This window comes from Maylandia zebra, linkage group LG6 (genome assembly GCF_041146795.1).
Source record: "Maylandia zebra isolate NMK-2024a linkage group LG6, Mzebra_GT3a, whole genome shotgun sequence".
Lineage (NCBI taxonomy): Eukaryota > Metazoa > Chordata > Actinopteri > Cichliformes > Cichlidae > Maylandia > Maylandia zebra.
Genome location: NC_135172.1, coordinates 32,884,348 through 32,910,385, shown reverse-complemented (window position 1 = coordinate 32,910,385; position 26,038 = coordinate 32,884,348). Strand labels below are relative to the sequence as shown.

General features: G+C 38.3%; 2 protein-coding genes across 4 annotated transcripts; one reads left to right on the top strand and one right to left on the bottom strand.

The window, feature by feature from the left end:
* Positions 1-5,881: 5,881 nt before the first annotated feature.
* On the bottom strand, positions 5,882-16,103 carry caly (calcyon neuron-specific vesicular protein). 3 transcript variants are annotated; one of them, XM_076885083.1, is made up of 5 exons: positions 15,898-16,103; positions 12,859-13,093; positions 12,135-12,254; positions 11,027-11,140; positions 5,882-7,573 (listed from the first exon to the last, which is right to left on the bottom strand). In XM_076885083.1, exons 2-5 carry the CDS (start codon positions 12,985-12,987, stop codon positions 7,331-7,333), a joined length of 606 nt encoding a protein of 201 aa, XP_076741198.1. In that variant the 5' UTR covers positions 12,988-13,093; positions 15,898-16,103; the 3' UTR covers positions 5,882-7,330. The 3 variants fall into 3 exon arrangements, with proteins under 3 accessions (XP_076741198.1, XP_012773287.1, XP_004539213.1); XM_012917833.3 differs by having other exon boundaries at positions 12,859-13,021; XM_004539156.4 differs by having other exon boundaries at positions 12,859-13,001; positions 15,898-16,101.
* An 8,130-nt stretch (positions 16,104-24,233) lies between these two features.
* On the top strand, positions 24,234-25,226 carry LOC101483415 (trace amine-associated receptor 13c-like). Its single transcript, XM_004539352.1, has one exon. The coding sequence runs from the start codon at positions 24,234-24,236 to the stop codon at positions 25,224-25,226; it is 993 nt and encodes a 330-aa protein (XP_004539409.1).
* The last annotated feature ends 812 nt before the right edge of the window (positions 25,227-26,038 follow it).

Genomic DNA, 26,038 nt, shown 5'->3' with positions numbered 1-26,038 from the left:
CTTAATGGCCAGAACAAAGCAAACTAAAGCTAAGTTAAGCAAAGCCGGTTGTTTTTCTTCCTCACGGCATGTCTGGGCTGCAGCTTTGGGCCTTTACCTCGCTGTGTAGGTCGGATAATTGTTTACTGGCGAGGTCTTTGTTGCATGAGGGCAACATCACGGCAGGAAAACAAAACTAATGACTAATTTCATGGCTATTGAGTCATTTTAAAAAGACCATCATGAGGATTAACTTTAAAAGGGCAACTGTTCCTAATCTGATAGCAGGTATTCAAGCTATGGTTCAAAAGGCATAATTACACTTGTAAAGTGAAAAACAAAGAAGGGCAATAAAACATCTTTTTTTTAGTGATTTCAAACACTTTTAGGCAAACGTAAACCATCTTGATTCTGCTTATCAAGCTAGTGGTTCAAAATACGCAGAAAGAACATCCGTCTTTGCAACAATGGGAGATGACCCCTAGGTGGCAGCGTACCTCATGAAACCTCTACCACTGTAAGTACATCACTCCAATTACAAAGCCTACTCAATCGTCCTTGCTTTTATTATCTCCGCGGGACAACAAAACTGGATGACAGCGTGTTCGAGCGCTCGATAAGTTATGATCAGCTGCCTCGGCTCTAGCTCATGCCCTTTAAACAGCAGCTTGATAGGATCTGTGAGGCTCGCTGAGCATGTATAGTGTTACTCTCATCAAAGGGGGCTGAATGGCGGTGAATGGAGGATGATGTGTGTACTGCCTCTGCTTAGTGGAGGCATTTCCAGCTGGCGCCAGGGCAGAGGAAACCCACTGAGACACACAACAACACACACAGACACAGGGGTCAGCTTGGATTCACCCTCCTCCTCCACCACTACCTCCTCCATGCCTCTTGGCCTCTACCGCCTCCTCTTCTTCTGCTCAAACCCTCACCCCCCACCTACACTTCCCAGGCCTGGCCGCCTCTCATCTGCTCTTTCTCTTTTCTTCTGTTTGTCCTCATTTTCTTTGCTGTCTTGTTTTGTCATCCTCATTTGCCCCGTCGTCCAACTTCTAAAAGTTAAAATGCTTTAATGACCCAGCTAACAGACAAAATAAGTTCTTTGCTGACTGTGAACAGGAAGAGAGACACTCCACCTTGCAACAAAACGTGCAAAAATGGTCACATGATTAGTCACATGTGTTTGAGCAGGTAGAGACAAGGATTTCCCCTTTGATGTGTTTTGTTAACTGGTAAATGAACTGGTTCTTAAATGGCGCTTTTCTACTCTACTACTGCTTGAGCACTCAGAGCACTTTATACTACCAGCCTCATTCACCCATTCAGACACAAACATTCAACCATGCACTTCTAATGCTTTGTATCTAACATTCACACTCCAGTGAACACATCAGGAGCAAATTGCAGTTCAGTATCTTGCCCAAGAATACTTTGGTATGTAAACCAACAACTTCCTGCTGGCAGATGAACTGCGCCAGCTTTATTTGATCTATTTTATTATTGATTAACATAAAATGGGAAATCAACAATAGACTGAAATATTTTTACTTATTATATCTATTTATTGTATGTATAAACAATGGAGGAATGAAATTATGTTGTTAGCAGGACAGAATATATTAAATAACGTATAAGAACCAGTATAACAACAGTTCAAACGAAATAAAATTAGAACATGTCTGTTAACACGGTTAGCTCGTTAATGTGTTGATGCCACGCATGGGGCGATCTGCAGTAACGGTTATGGTGTTAACTTCATTTTAACGAGATTAACGCTGACAGCACTAGTTTGTTGTTGGGTTTTGGGTTTTTTTACAAGTTGCATGCCATGAAACATTTACATGAAATCAAAAATGTAGACAAAACCACAATTTTCCCAACTAAAAATTACACTTTGCTTGAAGTATTTCTATATCCACATGTCTGAAATTCTTTATGCTTCCTGCTGATGTCTATTTCTATTGAGAGACCATGATTGTTCATATTTAAGAGCAGTTAATCAGTTTGAAATCAGATAAATAGTTTATTTTTATAAAGCAAAAGATTGGCAGATTTGTGCATGTATATAGTAAACAACTGGTTGGCGTTGCTCAACATGAAGAGTGAGCTGAAAACATGATGTCTGAATGAACCAAATCAACCAATCAGCACCTTTGAAGCAGAGCAAGGCTCTTTTTCTTCACTTGGACTCCTTCTGAATCTCCGCTGGCTGCCTTGGCGAAAACTCAACAGGAGAACCTCTCCTGTACCTGTCATGTTATCAAAAAAACTGACAACTAATGTATTGCTGCTCAGTGTACATCGAGACACAACAGGTAAAATTGATAGGTTACACAATTAATACTGATCATCTTTTTATTAAGCAAAGCTCTGCTGGGAATCCTTAGGTCCTGGTGGGGATTTTACTTTGCCATACGTTTCTGTCTTAACAATGCTGTTGCCCTGGGATGCCCCCTTCATGAATGTGTGTGCAAATGGGTGAGTGTGGCTTGTGGTGTAAAGTGCTTTGAGTGCTCAATAAAACTAGAAAATTGCCAGTCCACATGCCTTTCTCTTGAGAGGGATAATGCACCCTAAGACATGCAAAAAAAAAGGCAGAACCGCTCAGGGTCGGCATGAGGAAAACAAGGTGTTGTTTTGAAACTCCTCAGATCCAAATCTGATCGATCATCCTCTGGATGCAGTGGAGTGACCCAAATGGGCCCTGTCTGTCTGTGTATAAACCCTATCTTGTTGGATGGGTTGCCAGATTTCCTATATCCATGCCCAGATTGATTGGTGATATTATAGCAGCACGAGGAGGACCAACAACAATAACAGGTTTTTAAGTAATGACTGATCAGTAGATGTTGCTCCTTCTCTCTGTCTTTTGGAGCCACACCTACCTTTGCTTACTCTTTTTTCTTGAAAAGCTGACACTGCAGCCTGAGCGGCACACAAACATGGAAGAAAGTACTTACATCAGTGACATCAGAAGTCAGAGGAATGTAGTTCTGGTGCGACACTAACAGCTAAATAACTCTTGGCATGGCCTCCCTCACGATCTTCAGGGGGAACGCAGGGGAAGGGTGGGGGGACTCCAAATGGCCAGAACAAATTAAAAAGCCAACCTGCTATTTTACTGTTCAGATCTGTTGATGCTATAAAGCAGGAAAAATAGGCTTGGCCGCCTTTACGTGACTACTCGGCTGATTTTACGTGATTTTCCTCAGGCCCTGAATCTAAGCCCTTTTGGCACAACATGCTATGCCTTGACCAAGCATGGGACCTTTAAATGCACCAATAAATATTTTTTAGCACTTTATTTAATTCCATGCCCTGGGCCAACAGCATCTCAAAGTATGTCACTCAGCAACAACAGTGAGGAGGAGAAAAAAAAGGACCCTAAAGGGTAAACAGGGTGTAATGTAGATTTAATTAACAACCTAAGCACAGCGTCTCTCTCTCACTCACTCGCTCACACACACGCACACACACATGCACACACACATACCACATGAAGGCTTAAATATACTGTAACAGACACAAGTTGCACATAAACTTTATCAAACACATAACTTTAGGTTAATGGCTTCATATTCACACACACACACACACACACACACACACACACACACACACACACACACACACACACCTTCAAGTCTTTGAGCCACACATCCCTGGGTTTACAGCGATGGTGTGAAAATATGTGAGTGTAAATGAGATGCAGACAGGCTCACAGCAGTGAACCCAGCAAAGAGAGATAATAAGAGGATGTGGCTTGGCTTTGAATTGCTAAACTAAAGTTTGAGGAGATGAAAAGAGTCATATTTTGAATTCTATGCATACTGATCATCTTTGAGCAACAGAGTGTAAACGGAGCCGAACATTTTTCTTCTGCCGGTAATTCAAGATTACATTTTTTAAATATTAAAAAATATGCACTGATCCCTTTTTCCTATGTAGCTCAAAAAGCAGGAATGTGTGGAAAGCATTCAAAGTGTCTTTACAGAAATATTTAGTCACAAAGAGCAGTTCTGTATTTAAAATATACTTGGCTATATGCATGTTTTATAAGTAAAATGTGTCACAAAAGTTACTCAAGAATAACTGAAGGAACAATTACAAGCTGTCTCTGATTTATTTTCAGAAACAAACTCACTATAAAACCTGTTTAGTGACTCATTAGCTTGATAAAATGAAGCAAAAATAATAATAATAATAATAATAATAATGATTACTTAAAGAATATTTATAACATTTGTGTGACATGAGGTCCTGTTTTATTTATCTAGTTTGTACTAGTGAAAGTCCGTTACATATGTAACGGAGAGGAGCGATAGTCTCTAACTCGGAGAACCAAGGTTACAATGTAACCATACATTTAACAAAGTTTGAAGTTGCTAGTTTGCAAGTTCTGTGAGGATGTCCTTGTGTTAACACATGAGATAGAATACCATATTGATTTCATGTTAATAATACAATATACAAATAATCCAGTAACTGTGTTACACTTTATACAATAGGGGGATGAAAAAACACTAGTAATTAGTAAAAAGATAAAAGTAATTATTAGTTACTAGTCAACACCACAGCGTGTGGCTACCAAAGCATAAAATTAAAGGAGAAAAGAAAAAAAAAAAAAAACAATAACCATTTACAAAAAAAAAAAACCATACATTAAAGATAAGCTAAATTTGAATGATAATATGTTATTTATAGCTGTTATGGTAGTATTGCTATCGTAACTTATTTTAGGCAAAATACTGTCAAGTGAAGATCTGATACCTTAATAGTGCCTAATTACTATCTTTGGTTTTGTGCATTAAAATGATTGCATTACATCCACTGAAATACCATATACACTCACCAGCCACTGTACTATGCACACCTGTGCTAGTACTGGGTTGGACCCAATTTTCCCTTAAGAAGTGCCTGAGTTCATGAATTCAGCTAGAAACATTCATTAGAAATTTTGCTCCATATTGACATGATTGTGTCACACAGTTACTCCACATTTAAACAATCCACAGTTGTTACTAAGTGACCCGAAGTATTCACATCATTACACTGACCACTGATATAAGGCAGGATGGATCCATGCTTTCATGTTGTTCTCATCAAATTTTGACCCTACCAACCAAATGTCACAGCTAAAATTTAGACTCATCAGACCAGGCAACATTTTTCTTCAGTTGTCCAAGTTTGGTGAGTCAGCGTGAGCTGCAACCTCAATTTCCTGTTCTTAGCTGACAAGAGTGGCACCCACTGTGCTCTTCTGCTGGTGAAGCCCATCTGCTTCAAGGTTTGATGTGTTGTACATTCAGAGATGCTCTTCTGCATATTTCCTTTGCAACAAGTGGATATTTGAGTTGCTGTAACATCAACGTCATTTTCACACAGAGAACTGATGCTCGCTGGATTTTTTTCTCTTTTTTCCAACCATAAAACCTTGAGATAATTATGTGGGAAAATCATAGTAGATCAACAGTTGCTAAAATACTCAGACCAGCCGAACACTATGCCATGTTTAAAATAATTTAACTTTCTTCCCCATTCTGAAGCTCAGTTTGAACTTTGGCTGTTCGTCTTGAGCATGTCTACATGTCTACATGCTTTGAATTGCTGCCATGTGATTAACTGATTAAATATTTGTGTTAACGAGCAGTTGAACAGGTGTAGGTAAGAATGTGGCCAGTGAGTGCATATTAACTTATTATTGGTAAAACTGTTTTACACAGAATAATAGATAATAGATAATCAACCATAAGCCAAGACTATGTTTGAAACCTCTGACAAGGACAACTTTTACTGCGGAGGATAGAAACACCTAATGACTGTTTCTAAAATATCATCAGTGATGTTAAGTTATTAATTCAATTCATTAGTAGCAATGACTCAAAATCATCATTGCCGGTTCTGAGTGAGAGAACTCAACACTTCAGACATTTATTTCTGTTCAGTCGGTGACATCAGAACAGATGTGCCTGATGTAAATGTTTGGCAGTTAAACCACTGGAAACAAGCTGTGCTGTGATCTCAGATTCATCCGACTCACATGAAAAGTTCTGTTCCAAAATAAGATTAATGCCATTTGGAGAAAAAAAGGAAAAAAAATGAATGAGACATAAAGAAAAGTCAAGAGAAATTCTTCATACTTCTTACATTGGCAATTTTCCAAACTAAACCTTAGAGTCAAGACACATTAAATACTGTACAGATATATTATTTGTTAATTAAATACATTTAAAAAACATAGACGCTTTTAACACATAATTAGCACTTATAATATCTACTGTATGGTTAGAGCAGCTTATTCATACATCAGGATTACATCAGGATTGTGATAAGTTAACCCTGTGTTCACCATAAAGGCTTTTACACAATATTTATAGCAACATAAGTTAAACAAGAACGAAAACAGAACGTCATGTAATTGGCTACTGTTCACAATAAGCGTACCTACATGAACATACAGTACAGGTTTTGTTTGTAATCATACATTAAAGGCTCTTAAGCTGTATCTATCATTACAGAAAGTAGCTCACATCATAATGTGACATAACAAGAGTCATCAAATGAGGAGTGGATTCAGAAAACAAACAGCATGTTTAAGTGATGCATACTTAATTGTGTTTTGTATTTAATTAATACTGATTAAGTGAACTTTTCTGGAAATTAATTACAAAGCCAATAACCCATTATGACAAAACTGTTTCCCAAAATCCGAATTTGGCTTTAACCTTACACAACTGCAATTAAAAGTCTAGACATAATAAGATGTGGGGTCAACTAAATTCAGTAAAATGGAAAATGTCTTAATAGTCAAATTATGTGCACATTCAATAATGACTTCATACATTCTGCTCTAAGACTAAATCAGAAGACGAGGCAAGATAACAAGGCAGTGCAATGAGGGGAAACTCATTAAAAACTTATCTTCAGTTCTCACTGCAAGTTCTCGCCTTGCTTCTCTTCTCTCACCTCCAACTCACTCAGATGAGTACACATATTACCCATTATATACGTATATACACCACACATGAATGCAAACATGCACACATGAGCTCATACTAATGTAAGCATGAACAGTGAACAGTATTTACATGAGTGCGGACACACACGCCGGATCCAGACTTTAGTCATGACTCAGTAACGCTGTAAAAGTCATGCACATTCCTGCCTTTAACCACAAGAACTCACCACACGCACGCATGCCTTTACGTTGGCGCACCAGTATAAGCGAGTGATTCAGTGAGCTGTCTGAGGGAGGAAAAAAAAATCCAAACACGCACACACAGACGAAAAATAAAGTAACATAACATCCACCATGCCCCTCATTGTCATTTTCTCCCCTACACATTCTTCACTCATCTGCTTCCAGCACTCCTTTCAGCAGTTCGCTGCCTGGTTTGGTCACCTCAGCCTCCTTCAAAGCGCTGATGACTGGTAACCATGGCGATGGCAGCTCAGGTCCGCTCCTCTTGACCTGATTTAGGTGGCTGAGAGCAGCGTACAGTCCGGCGTTGGTGCCGCCGTGCACACCTTGCTCCTGCTCCTGCTGTTCTGTGTAGTACATCTCCAGAGCTGCAGGGGTGCAGTGCTTCTGCTGTTAGAGGGAAATATACAAACAGCTTTGGTGTTTTCAGTATTACTCACACACTGATTTGACATCATCATCACAGAACAAAAGCTATCCTGAGTCAAGATAAACTGCAGATTTCCTCCACCTGGTCCAATAGGAAGCAATCTGTTTTATGACTAGGAAAGCACAGTCCATGGGGATAAAGAACCATTTATTTGCATCATATTAGTTAGATATTACAGATTCAATTATGACTGATAGTTTTCTGTGCCTGTTATAGAGTTTACCTAAAATAATGTTTAATTGCATTCTGATTTATATTCGTGCTCTTCTGTATGTTTCACCTTGTTGTTTCATTTTCAATCATGCGTGCAGCTGCTTTGAGCATTCTGGTTTTCTACAAGAACAACTTACAAAAATGTATTGAAAAATGGAAGCCAGCAGCTGTCATAGGTTACTGTTTGTCTTTGCACTTTTGGAAGAAGCTTCTGAAGCTTGAGACAGTAACTAAGTAATCCTGGGTCGAATGTTGCCTGTTTTCACATGCAATGCACATCAAACTGCTGAGTGGAACATTTGAATTTCACATACATTAGGTGGGGCTGGAAAGAGTTAAAGTGTAAAACCATGTTTCAGTCCTGTTCAGGAAGTTGTATTACATCCACATGTAATAAACCACATACAGATTACTTTCAAATGCTGTTTCAGAGGCTAAGAAAACAATTTAAAAAACAATATATGTAAAAGGTACTCCAGATGATAATTGAAGCTTTTAAACATACAAGGAAGTATCAGAGTGTGAAGAACTTTTACAGACAGAAAAGTAATACAGTTGAGGGTGTTTAAATGCTTGGTGCACAAACATAATTAAAGATTCATATCCCCAATAAGCCTTCACGTGAGGCTAAAGCATCCTTCAGAACATCCTTAGACTCACATTTACCTAATAGAATTAAAGATTAGAGATGGCACGATACCACTTTTTTATGTCCGATGCCGATACCGATATCATAAATTTGGATATCTGCCGATACCGATATGAATCCGATATAGTGTTTTTTAATCAACAAAACTGTTTTTTAAATATCTTGCTGCATTTTGTATAAGTTCATACTCAAGTTTAAAACAACAACTACACTAAAGCTATTCTGTTATACCTGTATGCAAAAAAAAATATTTCATAGTTCAGCAATACTGATCAATCTAATAAACTTAAACCTACACCATCCTCCCTATTCTGGTATTTTAAAGAGTACTTAGCATAAATATTAAGCAACCTAACTAATAGGGTTCCAACTCCCAGCAACAACAAAAATAAATAAATAAAAAATAGGGAACCACCCCTCACGCTCCACCTCATGATGCTTAATCGACGTAATCAACCTTAATTTGATGCAGTGTGAAAAAAAATGCACAGAAATCAATTATTTTTCAAGAAATATTAAATAGATTCAACATCTTTCTTCAACAAAATTGCAGACTGCACAGATGGTACCTTCCCAAAGGAAAAAGTACTATAGCTTACTAGGGTATATATATTAGACTTAATAGTTACTATATACAGTAATTGACTTCTATTCATTTTACATCAAATTAAAACTTTGGGTGTCAGATAATTATTTATTAAAAGCTCGACATTTTAAATGAGAATAAGAAAGAAAAGTATGTCTTTGTGCCCCCTTTTCCCTGTTAATGCCCTATTGGCCCCCCTGGCTAAACTTTGCTAGATCCGCCCCTGCACAGTTACCAGCGTCAGCTACGTAGAAAAAGATCCTCGAGTAGAAAGTAATATTAAATAAATTCTAACAACAGCTGATCAAGCTTAAACGTGCTGCTGTTGTTCAGCCGCTGGTTTCCTCTTTCTGGTGCAAAGTGGGCCAAAAGCAAACTAGAGACACGGACTCCCAACAGAAAAGCCGATCAGCTGATCGTTAAGCAGTTTCATGATTGAAGTAGCAGCAGGAGAGGCAGTCGCTTGTTAAGCTTAACGCAGGAATGCTTTACAAACATTCAGAGATGGACTTACACACTTGCTTTACTTCTCTCGGGGATAACTTTGTCGGAGATGAAATGCCGGGTTGCTAGCGAAGCTCCAAATGCTATCCAGACCACCGACAGGTCCTGCATGCCACAGCTGCTCTATCACGTGATGCATACATTCTGAGGTGAGTTACGGCCTGTTGCAAGTTTTGTGAGGTGCTTTCGTGATATTTAATGGATCGGATTACATTTTTTATTTTTCTCCGATATCCGATCCAGTCATTTAGGTCAGTATCGGACCGATACCGATACGTAATATCGGATCGGTCCATCTCTATTAAAGATACATATGAAATTATGTGGGGGAATTAAACCAAGACACTGAATGCCCGTCCTTTTATGGTTGTGTTTTGAAAAGGGCCCATGACCTTGCAAGTCTTTCCCTTAAGGAGAATTCACTACCTGACCTTCCCTAAAAGCAAGGAGTCAAGCCTCTGAAAAGCACAGCAGTGACTACACCACCCTCCACCTTCCATCCTCTTTTTATGTCTCTAACAACACATTAGTAGGGGGGAAAATGCTAAAAGCAACTGTAACCGGCAAAAACTTCAAAAGCTTTGCCGGAAGGTCCTCCTCCCATCCTCCCCCCCTTCCCTTCCTTGCTTCCCCCCCTCACCGTTAAGCCTTTAATCACAGTTTAGTCACGCTCAGCTCTAATTAAAGACCCCTACAATTCACAAGCGGGCATCCCAATCTCTGCCTGACCAGTAAGTAGGCTGTCACTCCCCTTCCTTCCCCCACTCTCTCTCTATCTACCCCACTCTCTCATTTTCCACTGCGAGACAGGCCCTTTAACTAACATTCGCGGTTGTGCTGATTTGGTGCACGATGCCTCCAAGGTGTCGTTTGCAGACGATGAGTTTGTGTTAGTCCTGAAGTGACTGAAATGAGAGTGTGCGGAGAAGAAAACACCAGACGAGCTGCACTGTAGACTGTCGAAGTACTCCACGCAGACTACTTCCACAGTAATAAGTTTGTGATATAGAAAGATGAGACTATGACCTTCTTCAGCTGTTCTCTGCTATGCTGCAAGAAGATAATAGAACATCTCCGATAATTTTCTTTCCTTGAACCATATTAAAAAAAATATCACTATTTGTACATCTATGTTTGTGTGTGTGTGTGTGTGTGTGTGTGTGTGTGTGTGTGTGTGTGTGTGTGTGTGTGTGTGTGTGACAGTATTACTCATATCATGAGGATCTGTCGGCCTTCTAAGAAATAAAAGCTTTAAAATATTTCATAACGTAAATTTTTACTTTGTAGGTTGAAGCTATAATTTAAAATTTAGTCATAGTTAGGAAATGAACATAAATCAGGGGAAGGATCTGACTTTGTGTGGGCATGTGTGCAGACACATGGTTACGAGACGTGTTTATGCTAAGCGTGGTGTTTGTAAAATAAAGAAGCTCGCTGTGCACACATGGATACACTGCCCACCTTCAAGATGAAACCCTCTGGGCAGGTAAGTTGGTCGTACCACATGGCTTTGTACAGGAGCAGAAGGAGCAGGCTGGTCAGAAAGGCCAGAGTAATGAGGATCAGACCTGTGATCTGAGGAAAAACACATAGTTATACAGAATGTAAGACAATACTTTTCAGTTCAGTTTTATTTATATAGCGCCAAATTGGATTCCACCTATGTCTATGGCCTTTAGCCACCAGGTGCTTTAGCTCCGGACACAGACTATATGTGAAGATGGTGACGTTTATAGCTCTGTCAAAATAGATGTTTCGTCTTTCTTGGTGCCTGGGTATAGCTGCTATAGTCTAAAAGGACCCACTGTGAAATTATCTATTGGACTACCATGTTGAAGCCTTCAGTTCGGCATTTTGACCACTGCCATTTAGATTTTTTACTTTTTTATAACCCAACATGATGAGCAAAGGAGTGGATCTAATTGAAAACCCGAGGACGCTATGCATGATCATACAGCTGTGACCTGTCAATTGGAAGAAGAATAAATCCTGCTTATTGTAAATATAATTTTCAAAAGAAACATCATGGTGTACTGAAAAACACTCTAAATTAGTTACTGATAACATGAACACATTATTTTGGTAATAAATCAAGTGATAATTGAAGTCATTCTTTCACAGATTCCTATTCAAACATTTCTGAAAGGAGAGGAGACAAAAGAGCCTTACAGCTCCTGTTTTCATGATATAATAGGTTGTTGATATGATTATTTAAGTTTTCTTTGAGAAAACACCACTAGCCACTTTCATATTAAATGAATGAGGCAACATATTACAATCTTTTATGGAGTTCTTGAGCCGTTTCAAATAGAATGAACAACTTAATTAAAGAGCTCGGCTCTACGCTTTTTAGCAATCAATACAGTGCATTTGCTGGGGACTACTTTCAGCCAGACATTAATACACATGAAATGCTCTAATGAGGAGCAGGCCATTGCACATGATGGATTCAAAACAGTGCTAGTGTTTATTAAAACAAATGCAAAGTCCACCAAGCACTGCTGGACTTAACAGAAACACAACACAGACTTATACTAAATTTACATGTGTGAAGATTTTCACCCTTTACCTTGGCCTTCTCAGAGACATCACTGTAAAGGTTGATATTCAGCTTCTTAATGTTGGGAAAATACAGCTTGTTCTTCTTCTTCTGCTGCAGCTGGTACTGTGTTGACGTTTTCACAATGACCTGCAGCAGAGGGAATGCACTGTCACTGCGAGTTCCTGGAAAAATTCCTATTAATCCATTATGGTTGATCGAGGATGCCCTCAGTTTTCAGCACAGGTTCAGCAATCCTGCTACCACTGAACACCATGATGGTTGTGTAAAAAAATAAAAGCATCACTTGCAAAAGCAGATCGTTTTAATGATATGTTAAAAACACATTTGGGAACTACAAAGTGTTTTTATGTTAATGTTTCACCATTATTTACTGAGCCTGTAGAACATCCTGTGCTGCTAAGAGCATTATCAGACAAAATATGATTCTGAGAGCTTTCTTCTTGTGTTATGTATTCAAAGAGGCGCTTGCATTGAGTGGGCTGGTGCCAAGGTTTTAACCTGGGATGGTGGGCAAGGAGAGGTAAATATAGCACTCTCGGCATTGGGGTTTAAGTGAGGACAGGTAAGTATGCCCACATGAATTTAAATATTGTTTGTCGTAATCTGTTGGGCATTTTTGCAATGCTGTAATGCATGGTTCTGTTGCACCCAGTGTTCAACTTGGAAACAGTATTTTAGAAAACAGAAGTGGGCAGGCACAGAAAAAGAACAAGGTGGAGTACAATTTTACCTTTTCTGCAAAAGGTTGCTGGAGCTGGTTGACCTCCAGGGGTGTGATGAGGGGGATGTTATCAAAGCCATCGTCCGCAGATGGCTGCTTCTCCAGCTTATCGGACAGATTGCTGGCCAGCTTCACCATAGCTGCTTGTCTGTCTGAAAATGACCGGACGGATCTCGGAATCAGGGACAGATTTAGTCAGACTGAGTGTTTTTGTAACCAAATGTGATAGAGCTGCTTGAGGACCCTGCCAGGACACAAGAGGAAGTGAGAAGATAACAGTCTGATGAGGACTAATGGGCCAGGATAAGACAAATATACACTGCATCAAAAGAAGAAAGGAGCATGAAAATTAATTTTGAGTCATTTTAGCAGCGCAGCTGAAGATAAGGAAGTGTGTGTTGGTCTACTACTTTTGCTCAAAGCAAATTACAGCAATAATGACTGTACCGAGTGACATTATTTTATAAATATAAACATAATATATGCCACTGACTTTGCCAAAACAGCTATCAGATGCACTGCCATCACATCTGCTTCATAAAAACATGTAATCCTTGGCAATATCTTTAATTTGCATAGTGCCACGTTCAGGCCGCTTCTAATTTTTACAACTAAATTAAAAACTAACAAAATCAATGATATTGCCATAATGCAAAGCTGCACTTTGTGTTTAACATTAAATGCATGCTAAATTCTTGCTAAAACAGTGAATAATGCATTTGATAAATTTAAAAACACTGTTATTGTGAGCATAGCTTGCTGACATGCACAGAATAACAACCAGTGTTTGTTTAGAAGTTACGTATTCTGGCTAACACTATGTATACACGTATTAAATATTTTAAATTACTATTTCTTGGCGGGGAGCAGTGTAGACATTTTTACTCTTTCTGCTAAGCTACCCAACTGCCTATTTAACTAAATGTTCATAGTATATTCCTGGAATCATATTATAGCACTTGACAGAAAGCAATTTAGCAGATTTCAAGCTATTTCTTGACTAACTGCCTTTTAAAACTGTCGACACACGACACGAATGACTTTGATCATATTGTTACAGTCCGTTGTTGCATGGAAACCTTAGTTCCTGGCATTTATGGGCATGTTACTTTGGCATATACCACCCACCAACGCATTGTTGTAGATAAAGCACACTCCCCAACGGCAGCAACCTTCCCCAGCATGCCACACTGTAAAAACTGCTCAGTTTGAGTCTTTGATGAGAAACCCATCAAAGACTCATAACAACTCTCAATCTCGTCAAAGCACCTGCGGGGTGTGCCAAAATAAACCTCATCAACGGAAGTCACACTCAGTAACTCGTGGGACCCAAAGGATCTGCTGCTAATGTCCTGGTGCTAGACACAATATTAGGTTTGAATCTTGGGGCTGATCAGTGCGGTAATAGCTCGAGGACATACAGTATTTAAGTAACTCAGAGAAGCCAACTCTGTTTCCTGTTTATCCAGCCCAACAGTCTGGAGTAAACATATTTCATTATTACTCTGTATCTATGAATCTACTATCTATCCATCTCTTCCTCCAGCCTCTCACTTTTAATGTTTATAGCCAACATATACAAACTTTATTCTCTCAGTGCTGTTCTGCTCAGATAACTGTCTGATTTCTTTTTCTCCTCTGACAATGAACTAGATGTGGAGGGAAGAGGTGAAGAGCCACTTATCTCATTCACGCATTGCAACACAACACCTTCCCCCAGCAAAGGACGCCATTGGCCCACTGATGCCAGTGACTCACAATGATGATACACACCAGGAGGCAAAGAGCTAGAGTTTGTATGCTGCTGGAGAAATCCCCAGTGCTCAGGAAATGTGTTTTTGATGAAGGAGACAGAGGATCATTTACTAAAGCCTCTAGTCCGTCATCAAGTGGAAAATGCATATAAAAATATTTTTAACTATGTGACAGCCTTCTACCAAACATTCTCAGCATTTTGGAAAACAACAAAAACCATTTGGACGTTTAAAATCTTTGTTAGGTAAGATCTTGACTGACTCTAGGGTATTACTCAAGACTACAACACATATTTCTTGATGAGTGGGTGGTTATAATGTGGTCATCTGCGCTGACCGCCATTTTTCCTCCCCACGGTTGGAGTGAAGTGCGGGTGCGATGATTCATCCTGAATCTGTGATTAACAAATGAGTCGAGTGCTGCTGTCAAACATTCAGTGTTCCCACACTCTGACAGGAAAGGAGTCCAGAAATTGAAGGAGCTGCAAATGACATCCTACAAATTCACAACCACGGCTCGTTTCAATCATACATACAATTATACTGTAAAAGATTAATGATTACTTCACAGTTCTATCCATCACCTATATCTGACACACTGAAGGAGACTTGAAGCTGTCTAAAGGTGAATACATGCTGTGCTATGAATAGGTAGCAGAGTGTTTGCTACCTGCGCCTGTCAAGTTCTTCAGGGTTCACTGGTCATGCATATCTAAACTTACTGCATTGAAGACTGCTGCTGCAAGATACACAGGCTGTGTATGCAATAATCAGAGACCAGAAATATGGATTGATAAAACACATTTCTGTGCAGTTGTGTTTTGAATTATTGGGCTATTTAAACAAATATTGCAAACTTATATATTTTTATTTTGTTCTTCCACTGTTTATTTTCTACATTATTGTTTTTAATGAACTGCAGACTTAATTAATACCCATAGGAGACGAGGGCAATCACAGAATTTAAGTGTAGCCTCTTATATAATGTGGAGGTATAGGGGAAATTGCAACGCATGTCAGTAACACATACAGTCCCATGGAGCACTCAAATCAAGGTTTTATTGTTGTCCATTCATTCCCCAAAGAGGATGACAACCCCCCCAATATAAGCTACCTGCACTAAATCACTTAATTGGGCAACGCATATCTAATCGATATTAAATAATCATCCCCCAGCTACATAACCCGCAACCGATCAGGCTGTTGTTAAACCGCATTCACGTCCGTCTAATAAACACAAATAAACCGCTGCACCGTCAGAAACACTGAAGCAGAAGGAGGAATAAAAACTTACGGTGGTCTTGCGGGCTCTCCGGTTGCCTGTGGATGGGATCGGAGCTCACCGATGCTGAAGGGGTCTCGGTGTGAACGCAGGTTGCCGTGGTGATGTGAGATTCTCGGCAGGACTGCGCATGTAATTCAGCCTGGAGCGGCTCCGTCCTCCAGCAGAAACTGGCAGCTTAATGCGCGTCTCAGCGCGGCTCGCGAGGACCTCAGCTGATGTACGTGTGTGAGCCACATATTCATATGAGACTGTTTGTGATCGAAAGCGCCTCGTTTGTCTCTGAATTGAAAGACGGAGAGACCATTACTTCATCTTGGTTTCCAGGTTTGCGTACATTAACACAAGTGTTGGACTTCAGTGCAGTTTTGTGGTCCTTTTGAAGGATCTTGCACTTTTTACTTGATTACATTTAAGCTACTTGACACCTATAATTTCCGTTTAAGGTGCGCTTTACTTCAAGTCTCGTTATTTAGCATTTTTAATAAATGTAAACATATCTAATCAGTGCTTTACAAGCTGACATGTTCTATGTGAGGTGTCCACTAGAGGAGTTAGAATTGCTGATAACGACATTAATACGCTTTACATCTTCTCACAACTTAAATAAGTGTGTTTCAAACCAAGTGCTTAAAAAGTGCTACTTAGTGGGATTCAGACAGATTAAGATTTTACACTGGAAAAAAACCTACTTAAACCAACTTAAATGCAATTACACATTTAAAAAGAGCCCTATAAAGCAGTTCATATTTAAAATACGAACTGTAAAAGGGAACATTGTGCAAAACCAGTTTTATTGTTGATATTTTAGCACATTTTAGTACATTTTACCTCCATATTAATTGAGTGATTTTACTTTCATGTGAGTATTTTTAAACTGATGTATATGTTTAGTTAAATGTACATTTACCTGTAACTGGGCCTAAACTTTATAGCATCTTTGATCTTCAAAAGAATTGGAAGTAAAGGTCTTGAAAACATAACTTAGTAATGATGGGCAAAAGGTTAAAGATCTGCAGACATAGCCCAGTTGTCTCTGACCTACTAACACATATCCCATGACCCAGGTGACCTGCAGAGTCTTCAAAGGCATATTTAAGCTTTAGCTTATTTCTGTTTCTTTTTTCTTTTATTCTTTGTTGTTGTTGTTGTTTTTTATCAACTCTTGAATCAAATGTGTATTGCTGTGAGGGAGAGTCATTTAGAGGTGCTTACTGAGGTTTTTTGTTTTGTTTTGTTTTTTGATTGGTGCTTGGTCACCTAGTTTAATTCTGTCAGTAACTCTCAGTAAAGTCAAGCGGGGGGGAAAAGTATTTAATCATACATGTGTATGTGATGAGAGTGAAATAAGAAAGTGATGCATTAGTGGGAAGAAGAAGCCATGCTTGTCTGCAAATTTAGGTAAACCTTTTCATGGAAAGGGGACTCATGCTGTTTTCTTCTTTGGCTGTGTCTGACTGTATGAATTCATTACCTCTTAAAGGGAGCACTCGTCCAAAAGTGAGTGCTGAACCCCCATGCCCCCCTGCCAACCCATCAATTGGGTCTACATTTATTATTTTGACCTTTCCTTTCAGGCAGAGGGACATCAAAGTGGATCCTGGACTAGTTCCTCTATGAGGAGATGGAGGTGTCATCCTCACAGTGTGAGAGGCAGACTGTCGGCCTGCGCTGGTTTTGTTGTCAGTGTAGAAGATTCACAGAGTCTGGGTCAACATAATTAAAATGAGAATCATTTAGGATAAAGTCTATGGAGGAAAAAATGTGACAAACCAGGCGTGAAAAAAAAGGTAAAAAATTTCTATAGTTCTCTATTAATAAAAGTGATTCGATTTAAAGTGGCTCCAACTGGCAAATTGATTTAACATTTGTAGTTCGAAGAGAGGAGACTCCACAAAATCAAACGAATTCAAAATTGTATGACTCAGTTGCTGTAAATGCTCAAGGAATTTCAATGGGTTTCTACAATATAACAAAATCAGTAATTTTCATTTGTTAGTTTTTATTATAACAAATCTTAGGTTGAAAATCAGCAATAAATCCTACTTTAAAATTAATTTTGTTTTACAACTAGAGTGGAGCAACAACAACTAGAATTAATACTAATCATGCAAGTTTTCACATAATGTTAGCAGGAGTTTCTGACTTTTATAACTGGAACTGGGTGCTGAGATTTAAATTGTCAAAAACAAACAAAAACAATACCAACAAAAATCAAGCGTAACAAGAAGAATTACAAAAGTTAAAATGATCATTAGTAAATCCTTACATTTGGTATTTTTACAGCAGGCATGTGAAGATTTTTAAGAGGAAAATAAGAAATAAATATTGGGAAAGAAAGCGCAATAAGTTGGCAAACTTATTACTGATGTTGGTGTTCACCAGTGTTTCTTTCTTTTTCCATTGAATTCTTATAGCCATTAAAACTGCACGCAGCATGTAATGTTTCATATATCAGTATATATACATTTTTACTAATTAACATGCAGACACAATTCTCAGTGCTATGCACACTTTAGTTTTCTCCACCCTGACTGCTGATGTCCGCCCTTCACTGAAAACTCACCTTCCGAAACAAACATCGCTGCCTTCCCACAGAACCGTTAAATCTGTCCTTGCAGTCTTAAAATAGCCAATCTGTCTCTCTACTGCTTAAATTATGGTTCCTCCTCTGCAGTCACTTCCTGTCCTGTAGCAAAATCTTACTTACTTCACTGCACTATAAGCTAGTGTTACTTTTAGATGGACATGGGGACTTTTGTAACAGCCAACACAGAACTATGAATAACAGCATTAGTTAAATGCCTAAACAACAGTAACAGGACTGTTAAGTTGGTGCTTCTTTATCGTTGTTTAGAAATGAAGACCTTTCACATTTAAGACATTTTGTTATATTGAAATAGAAAGTGTAATCTGTTTAGAGTGTCAGTATTGTTGATACTGGAAATATTAGTGATAAATGAATAATTTGTACCGTAAGTGAAAATATATTTTCAAATATTTAATTTTTTACACTTTTTTTTCCCCAAGAATAGACAATAAATGTAATTATTGCCATATTCAAAGTTTTATAATAAAATAATAACAAATCGTTTAATAGTCTATGATCAGGAGATACTGCAAACTTATTATCAGGATATATAATAATAATATATTGTAATATATTGTAAAAAGAGGGAGCGAAAACAAAAGAACAACAAAAAAGTGTCATGATTTAAAATGCAATCTCCAAACGTATAAAAGCTAGTAAGACCAATGTCATGTTCTCTGTTCTTCCAACAGATATGTGCATTAAGTCGTCTAAGTTGTCAAACTGAACAATAATGACATTACTATAACTTAGTTTACATTTTGTGTTCTTACAACAGAAAAAAAAAGTATGTTCAGTATCATTTGCGAGAAGTAATCTCGGGGAGGACAGTGCAGTAAACTGTTAAGTTAATAGATGAGAGCAGTTTGGTTACAGATCATTTACCAACAGGGCCATCTAGTGTCAGAGTCGTCACCTCACAGTAAAGTAGAGGCAAAGACCAATGAGACAAAGACTGTTTGTTCTTTTTTTTTTAAGCACCGATAAATCAAACAAAATGAGCCCCAGCAGTTTACGCACTCGGTAAGTACAGTATGATGTATTACTGAGACAGTTGGTGTTCATTATCAACAGATGGCAGCATCACTTTAGTGACAGAAATGATCTGACTGATGCGACAAAGTCTTTGCTCTAAACTGTAAAATTCAGCGAGATGTAAACTCTCTTTTGGAGCAATAATTCAGACAGCAGTTGTTCACTTTTGAACAACAATTTATCATCCTCAAATTAATCTTACAGATTTACTTTATTTTACCAGACTTTTAAAAAATGATGCCCATCATAGCTGTCCTTTTAAGCTATTCTTCTGTAAATTTTTAAGTTATTAATTAAACCACATATGTTCTTTAAGCTGAACTGACCATTTAGAATATACTTCTTTGTGAGAACACACTAGTTTTTAACAACGGAAATATTTTTCAAAGCACTAGGGCATCGAGGTACTTTTCTTTTCAAGACATCACAGCTCTATGTCAGTCTGATAAAATGCTGTTAAATCAGATAATAACTTACTGTTTCAAATGAGATCAAAGAAGGCTAAAGTCTAAAGAAGTAAAACAAATTCAATTAGAATTCGCCTTATGTTGTTTGAACCATTTTCAGTTTTCATGCAGATGTGGAAAATTCACAAAAGGTGTAACAGCGATTTAACCATTTCTAAGCAAAGGCTTGGTGCTGTTAGGCAAAGCAAAACTTTATTGAGAGTTCTTAAAACCCTTTGCAGTCACTCACTGTGCTTTAAAACATTCATATAAGACACATGTTTAATGTCTAATCATGTTTATTTAAAACATGAAACTTAGTGTAAATTTATCCCCCAAAATGTGTGCTTTTAATTTATTTTAATTTACTCATTTACTCAGCTCATTGATCAACACAAAAATGAACCAGATCAGTAGTTTTTTTTTCTAATTTCTTTGCCCCTGCAAAGCTCTTTAAAATTCCTGTAACCCCATAATTAGCATAACATGACATTTTTAATGGTATGTTAAAGCGATTTAGCTGCTGACACCCCCGGCAGGATCCTATCCCAGCTACCACAGGGTGAGACAACCTGGACAGGTCACCAGGCTGACGCAGGGCCATCACAGAGAGACAGACAACCATCATTCACACTCACTTTAATACCTATGGGCAAAACCACCAGTTAACCTATCCCCACTAACTGCATGTCTTTGGACTGTGGGAGGAACCCGGAGTAACCAGAGAGAATCTGCAGAGAACCCACGCAACATCTACACAGAAAGGCCCTGGATTTAAACTTAGGAGCATTGTCCTGTGAGGCAACAGTGCTAACCACCGCACCACCATGCTGCCCTAAAATATAAGATGTACAACATAATACACTATACACACATGCCCATAATATTAAGCATTTGTGGTTTCTCAAGAAAAACATTCACTTTTTCACTTCCGCATGATGCTTTCAAATTGACCAATAGATATATGTTTAAATCTAGGTTCTGTAATTTATTCCATGTCCAAGGTGCATAGTAAGAAAACATTTTTTTCTCATCTGTCTTTTAAGCCAGACTTTCTTTGGTTTATGGATTATGTATTTAAAGGATGTATCAGAAAGATAAGAAATGCAGTAATAGAAGTGTCAGTGTATGTAAATACTAAAATAGTAATGAAAACAACTTGTGACAAGAATCCTGCTTAAACATCCATAAATGCACTTTCACTGTAAACTATGATGGCTACAATAAATAAACACGTCTGCATCAGTGAAAGGTTCAATATGGTAAGTTATTTAATTAAAGTATTTGATACACCTTTAGACATATTATAGAAGTTAGTACTAGGAGAGTATTAGAAGTACATGAACTGTATTTTTCCCTTTATGTATGAGACACAAGTCATTGTTTCCTCATCGGCTCCAACAAAGAAAAACACACGTGAAAGTTGTTGGGTGTGTTGTGTGCCAGAGGGACAAGTTTACTCCTTGTAGACCTTGTGTGTCTGATGTCCCATTAAACCTCAAGTGAATTTAAGGCAAAGGTGTTAATAAACAAACTTTAACAAAAACACATGATGCAACCAAATGTCACATGAATGCACAGTGCCTGAATTAAGGAGTCAAATAAGTGATTAAACAGGAACTAATGTCATACATAATATGATAGACATAAAAAATATAGAATTACTTAAGTAGAAATGAGTAAAAACAAAATTTAGGCGATTATAGAGAATTAATTGCATTATTACACTTCAAGTGATCAGGACCAGTGCATGACAAGCTGTGAGCTAAAACTGAGACTGAAGTTTCTAGGACTAAAATTGATGGCATTTTCCACAGGAATAGAGAGTTTTGTTATATTTTACAATCAGCGTTTCCCATTAGCTCAATGCCTTACCTAACAGAAAAATTATACATAATTATAATGGCAACCAAGAGAAGCTGCATCATAGAAAGGGATCAAGGGATTACAGATGACTCCATATAATAGTAAAGGGGGGGTCATAATACTGATGCTTTAATGCAAATGACAATAGCACCAATACATTCTGATACTATAATAGCATATTTCACTCCACAGACTAATAATGGCTTTGTATCATTCATTTATCCCAGTCAGTTATGACAGTGTCACAGTGTGCCAGTATACAGAAGACCAAAAATCAAATCCAGCTATCTTTACTCTTAGTTTTGTGGTTTTATTAATGAATAGTTTATGTGTAAAATGTCTATTCGAACAGTTACTGAGGCCTACAACCACATACAGACATACAACCACAGGGCTGAAGTAAACAGAACTTTTCCTAACAAAACTAATACAGTCCGTTTAAGTTTCCATAAAGCTCATGTTGCACGGTTCCCTGCCTAAATAAAGAGACAAAGAAACAAAAGTTGAGGCTTCTGCAGTCTATCTTAATAATAATAATACCATCCAGGTAGAGACATGAGAATTTCATATCTTCAGTACATAATATTGTTAAATGAATCCAATCGAGATGAGGCCCCAAAACAGTATCGAATGGCACTCATCTTCAAGCCCTCGGGCAGCACTGCATTAAACACAGATGTGTTTCTATAGAAAAACCTTGTAAAACTTTACAATGCAAAGAAAAAAAAGGTATAAACAAGATCCAGAAACACTACAGCATGTCTCAGTGAAAAAAGTCCTAGTGCTAATCTGGCTTGTCTGCAGTCCAGATCAGGCACCCACTGAAAATACTGAGTGAATTATAAAGCAAAAAATACAAAAAAGGCCATCATCTCTCATGGACCTTAAAACAATACAAATTAAAAATGTGAGAGCATCGTTGTTTTGGGTCTGCTCCAGATATGAAGTGGTGCAGACAGGATTCCAAGACTTTGTGGAAAGCCTGGCAACCCAGTCTGTGCTCCCATAACTGTTCAGTGTAGCTAAGGTCAGGTGCTGCAAGGAAAAGCCCACAAAAGTCAGCATTTAGACATCTTTGCTCTTCATGTAGTTCTTGTGTAACTTTGAGGTTTGTTTGTGCTCATTTGCTGTTGCTGCGTGATTCTGTTTCTGCAAAGTTTCCAATTGAAGAAGGAGAGCTCCTTCTTATTTAGCTGATTGGTATCAAAACAGCCGCAGACCTTAAAATTCACACCTCCAAGTTTAACTGCTCTATTATTAACCTCTACCCTTCATCATCTTCCATAACACTGATCTAATGCCACAAACCTTAAACTTGGATTCATCTCCACCACTTTTTCCCATAATGACTGTTGAAAGTATTTGACCTACCGGCATCCTCTGAAAAGTTTGCTGCAGACAAAATTTCATATAGTGATCTTCTGACACGCTAAGAAATATCTTCTTTCCCAATAATAAATAAACAGCAAATTTACAAGGCTCTAATGACTAGATCAAAGACATTTGACTTTAATCTAAAAACCACTTTAGTGGAAGAAATTCAACTCAAGGAAATATAACCTGTCGTACAAACACGTAACCAAGGTCAGTGTTGCCAATATGCTCACACTGCTAACCTAGAAATAGATACTTGAATCAGTAAATGATTTGAGTGACTTGGGGAAAAAAACCTATGAAATTCATGGAGGGATGAATCTAGTTGTTTGATTATTAGATTTATTTTTATTTCTAGTTATCCCCCTGAAACACTGATTCCTCACATGGGATATATATCATAAAAATGTTTTAAATGTATTAAATAATGTTGCCTTTATTGTGTTAAGCTGTAAATAATAACCCAATGTCTGCACACGAGGATGTCCTTTTGTAGTATGGAAAAATTAAGTAACAAAGTAATGACTTTCTATTTAAAGATGATGCTTGCTTTTTGATTAATCTGAAATACTTGGAAAAAATGTCAAATGCATCTTAAACAGGAGCTCAAGTCTCACAACGTCAAACACTGTCAAAACAGACACATCTGTCAGCAGTGAAGGATGGGACTGCTGACTTATGAATGCTTTGGCTTTACACTTTAATCTGCTTTGAAACTACTTCACAGAACTTAGAAACTTGAATCTTGCATCATACAAATGGGTGATGAAAGGGGGGAGAGAGAAGAAAGGAGCAAGCTGGAAAAAACAAGAGAGGAGTATAGATGAGGAGGAAGAAGAGAGAGGGGGAAGAGAACAGTAGGAGAGAATCGGGGGGGGGGGGGGGGGGGCAGGGGACTACTTAGCAGACAGTGATGAAAAGGTTGACTCTGGAGTTGGAAGGGGGGAGTGTCATCAGAGATAAATAAGCTGTACAATGTCTCACAGGGTCAGCAGGTTGCTTGAACTCAGCAGGTCCTCCTTTCTTTATACTGGATGATGGACAGGCAGGACAGAATTGAACTCTGCTACCCTGAGCTTGCGAATCTGTCTTGCAGGGGCTTAACACGTCCTCAGCCTGAGGCTGTCCTCCTCTATACACTGTTCTTGTCTATCTCTGTGCTAACTGTAGCTCTGAATGTGCTGGTTATCATATCCATCTCTCATTTCAGGCAGCTCCACATGCCCACCAATGTCCTCCTGCTCTCTCTGGCCATCTCAGACCTCTTGGTCGGGCTGCTTGTGATGCCGGTGGAAGCAATGCGGTTTATAGAAACCTGCTGGCTGCTGGGAGATCTCATGTGTGCTTTTACTTACATTATCGGTTTCACTCTCACCTCAGCCTCTGTGGGCAACATGGTGCTCATATCAATTGATCGCTACGTAGCTATTTGTTATCCTCTGCAGTACCCCACTAAAATAACTCACAGCAGAGTGGAGCTGTCTGTGACTCTGTGCTGGGCCTGTTCGCTCCTCTACAACGGGATGATCTTAAAGGAGCATCTCAGGCAGCCAAACAGGCATAACACCTGTCACGGTCAGTGTTTGGTGGTGATTAACTATGTCTCTGGAGCAATCGACCTTGTCTTTACTTTCATCGGCCCTTGCTCAGTCATTATCATTCTGTACATGAGAGTATTTGTTGTAGCGGTGTCTCAGGCTCATGCCATGCGGTCTCATATTACAGCTGCTGCAGCTGGTACAGTAAAAATCACCGCAAAGAAATCAGAGAAAAAGGCAGCCAGGACTCTTGGCGTTGTGATATTTGTGTTTTTGATGAGTTTCTGTCCGTATTACTATCCCTCTCTTGCAGGGCAGGACATTTCAAACAGTGCTTCATCTTGGGCTATTGTTTCCTGGATGCTGTACTTCAATTCTTGTCTGAATCCACTGATATATGCTTTTTTCTACCCGTGGTTTAGAAAAGCTATCTGGTTCATTGTCTCCCTGAAGATACTAGAGAAGGGCTCCTCTCAGGCAAATATACTTTAAAATAGCAAATTTATCCTGAACCAAATCAGTCTGTATGAGAGAATGAAACTGCTGATTATTATATGTGGCAGTAGCATAATGGTTTTTAATTATAGACTTATTCAATGAATCAAAGAACATCTGTCACAAAGTCTTATTTCATATGACCCACTGTCTCTAACAAGTATTGTATCCTGTCAGAACTGGAACATATAAGTCATGTATCAATGCATAATGGCAAAAAAGATTTACCCTCCTTACTGCATGAAATCAACAATAATAATTATAATGACTCAGAATCTTTCAGGCTTTTTACTACAGGACTTGTATTTATTCTGTTTAGATTTTTAAGTACTGTGCTCCTTATTACATTATTTTTATTCATTGAGCTTCCCTTTTTAACTTTCAAATTGCTGCTTCATTTCTTTGTGTATTTTTTATATTTCTTGCCATATTGTTCACTGCCCCAAAATTTAAAGGAGCACTTAAAAAACACACAAGATCGTGATGAAACATTTAAATTAAAAATCATTACTGAAATGTATTATGTAATTTGTTGGGGACAAGATAAAGTAACAATGGTTATTGTTGTTTCTTACATCTTTCAGTTTAACAGTTTGTATGCTACAGACTTAAAAAGGGGGTTTAGGAAAGTTGATAAAGGTTTGAAAGAAAGACATCGCCTTAATTTCCTCTCAACCACTGAGCAGCCACTGATCAGTGAAAACTTTCTTATTGTGAACACAGTGAGACACATTTTAAGATGGATTTATGTCATTATCTTCAGCAAATCAGATACTCGTGTATGTTGTACAGCAAAACTAATTTTCAAA

Excerpts from the sequence above, each read along its gene's own strand:
- caly (XM_076885083.1), bottom strand. The coding sequence starts at position 12,987 with ATGGTGAAGCTGGCCAGCAATCTGTCCGATAAGCTGGAGAAGCAGCCA. Across the intron at positions 12,255-12,858 it reads AGCAACCTTTTGCAGAAAAG|GTCATTGTGAAAACGTCAAC; the intron begins GTAAAATTGTAC and ends CCTCTGCTGCAG. Across the intron at positions 11,141-12,134 it reads ATGTCTCTGAGAAGGCCAAG|ATCACAGGTCTGATCCTCAT; the intron begins GTAAAGGGTGAA and ends GTTTTTCCTCAG.
- LOC101483415 (XM_004539352.1), top strand. The coding sequence starts at position 24,234 with ATGGACAGGCAGGACAGAATTGAACTCTGCTACCCTGAGCTTGCGAAT.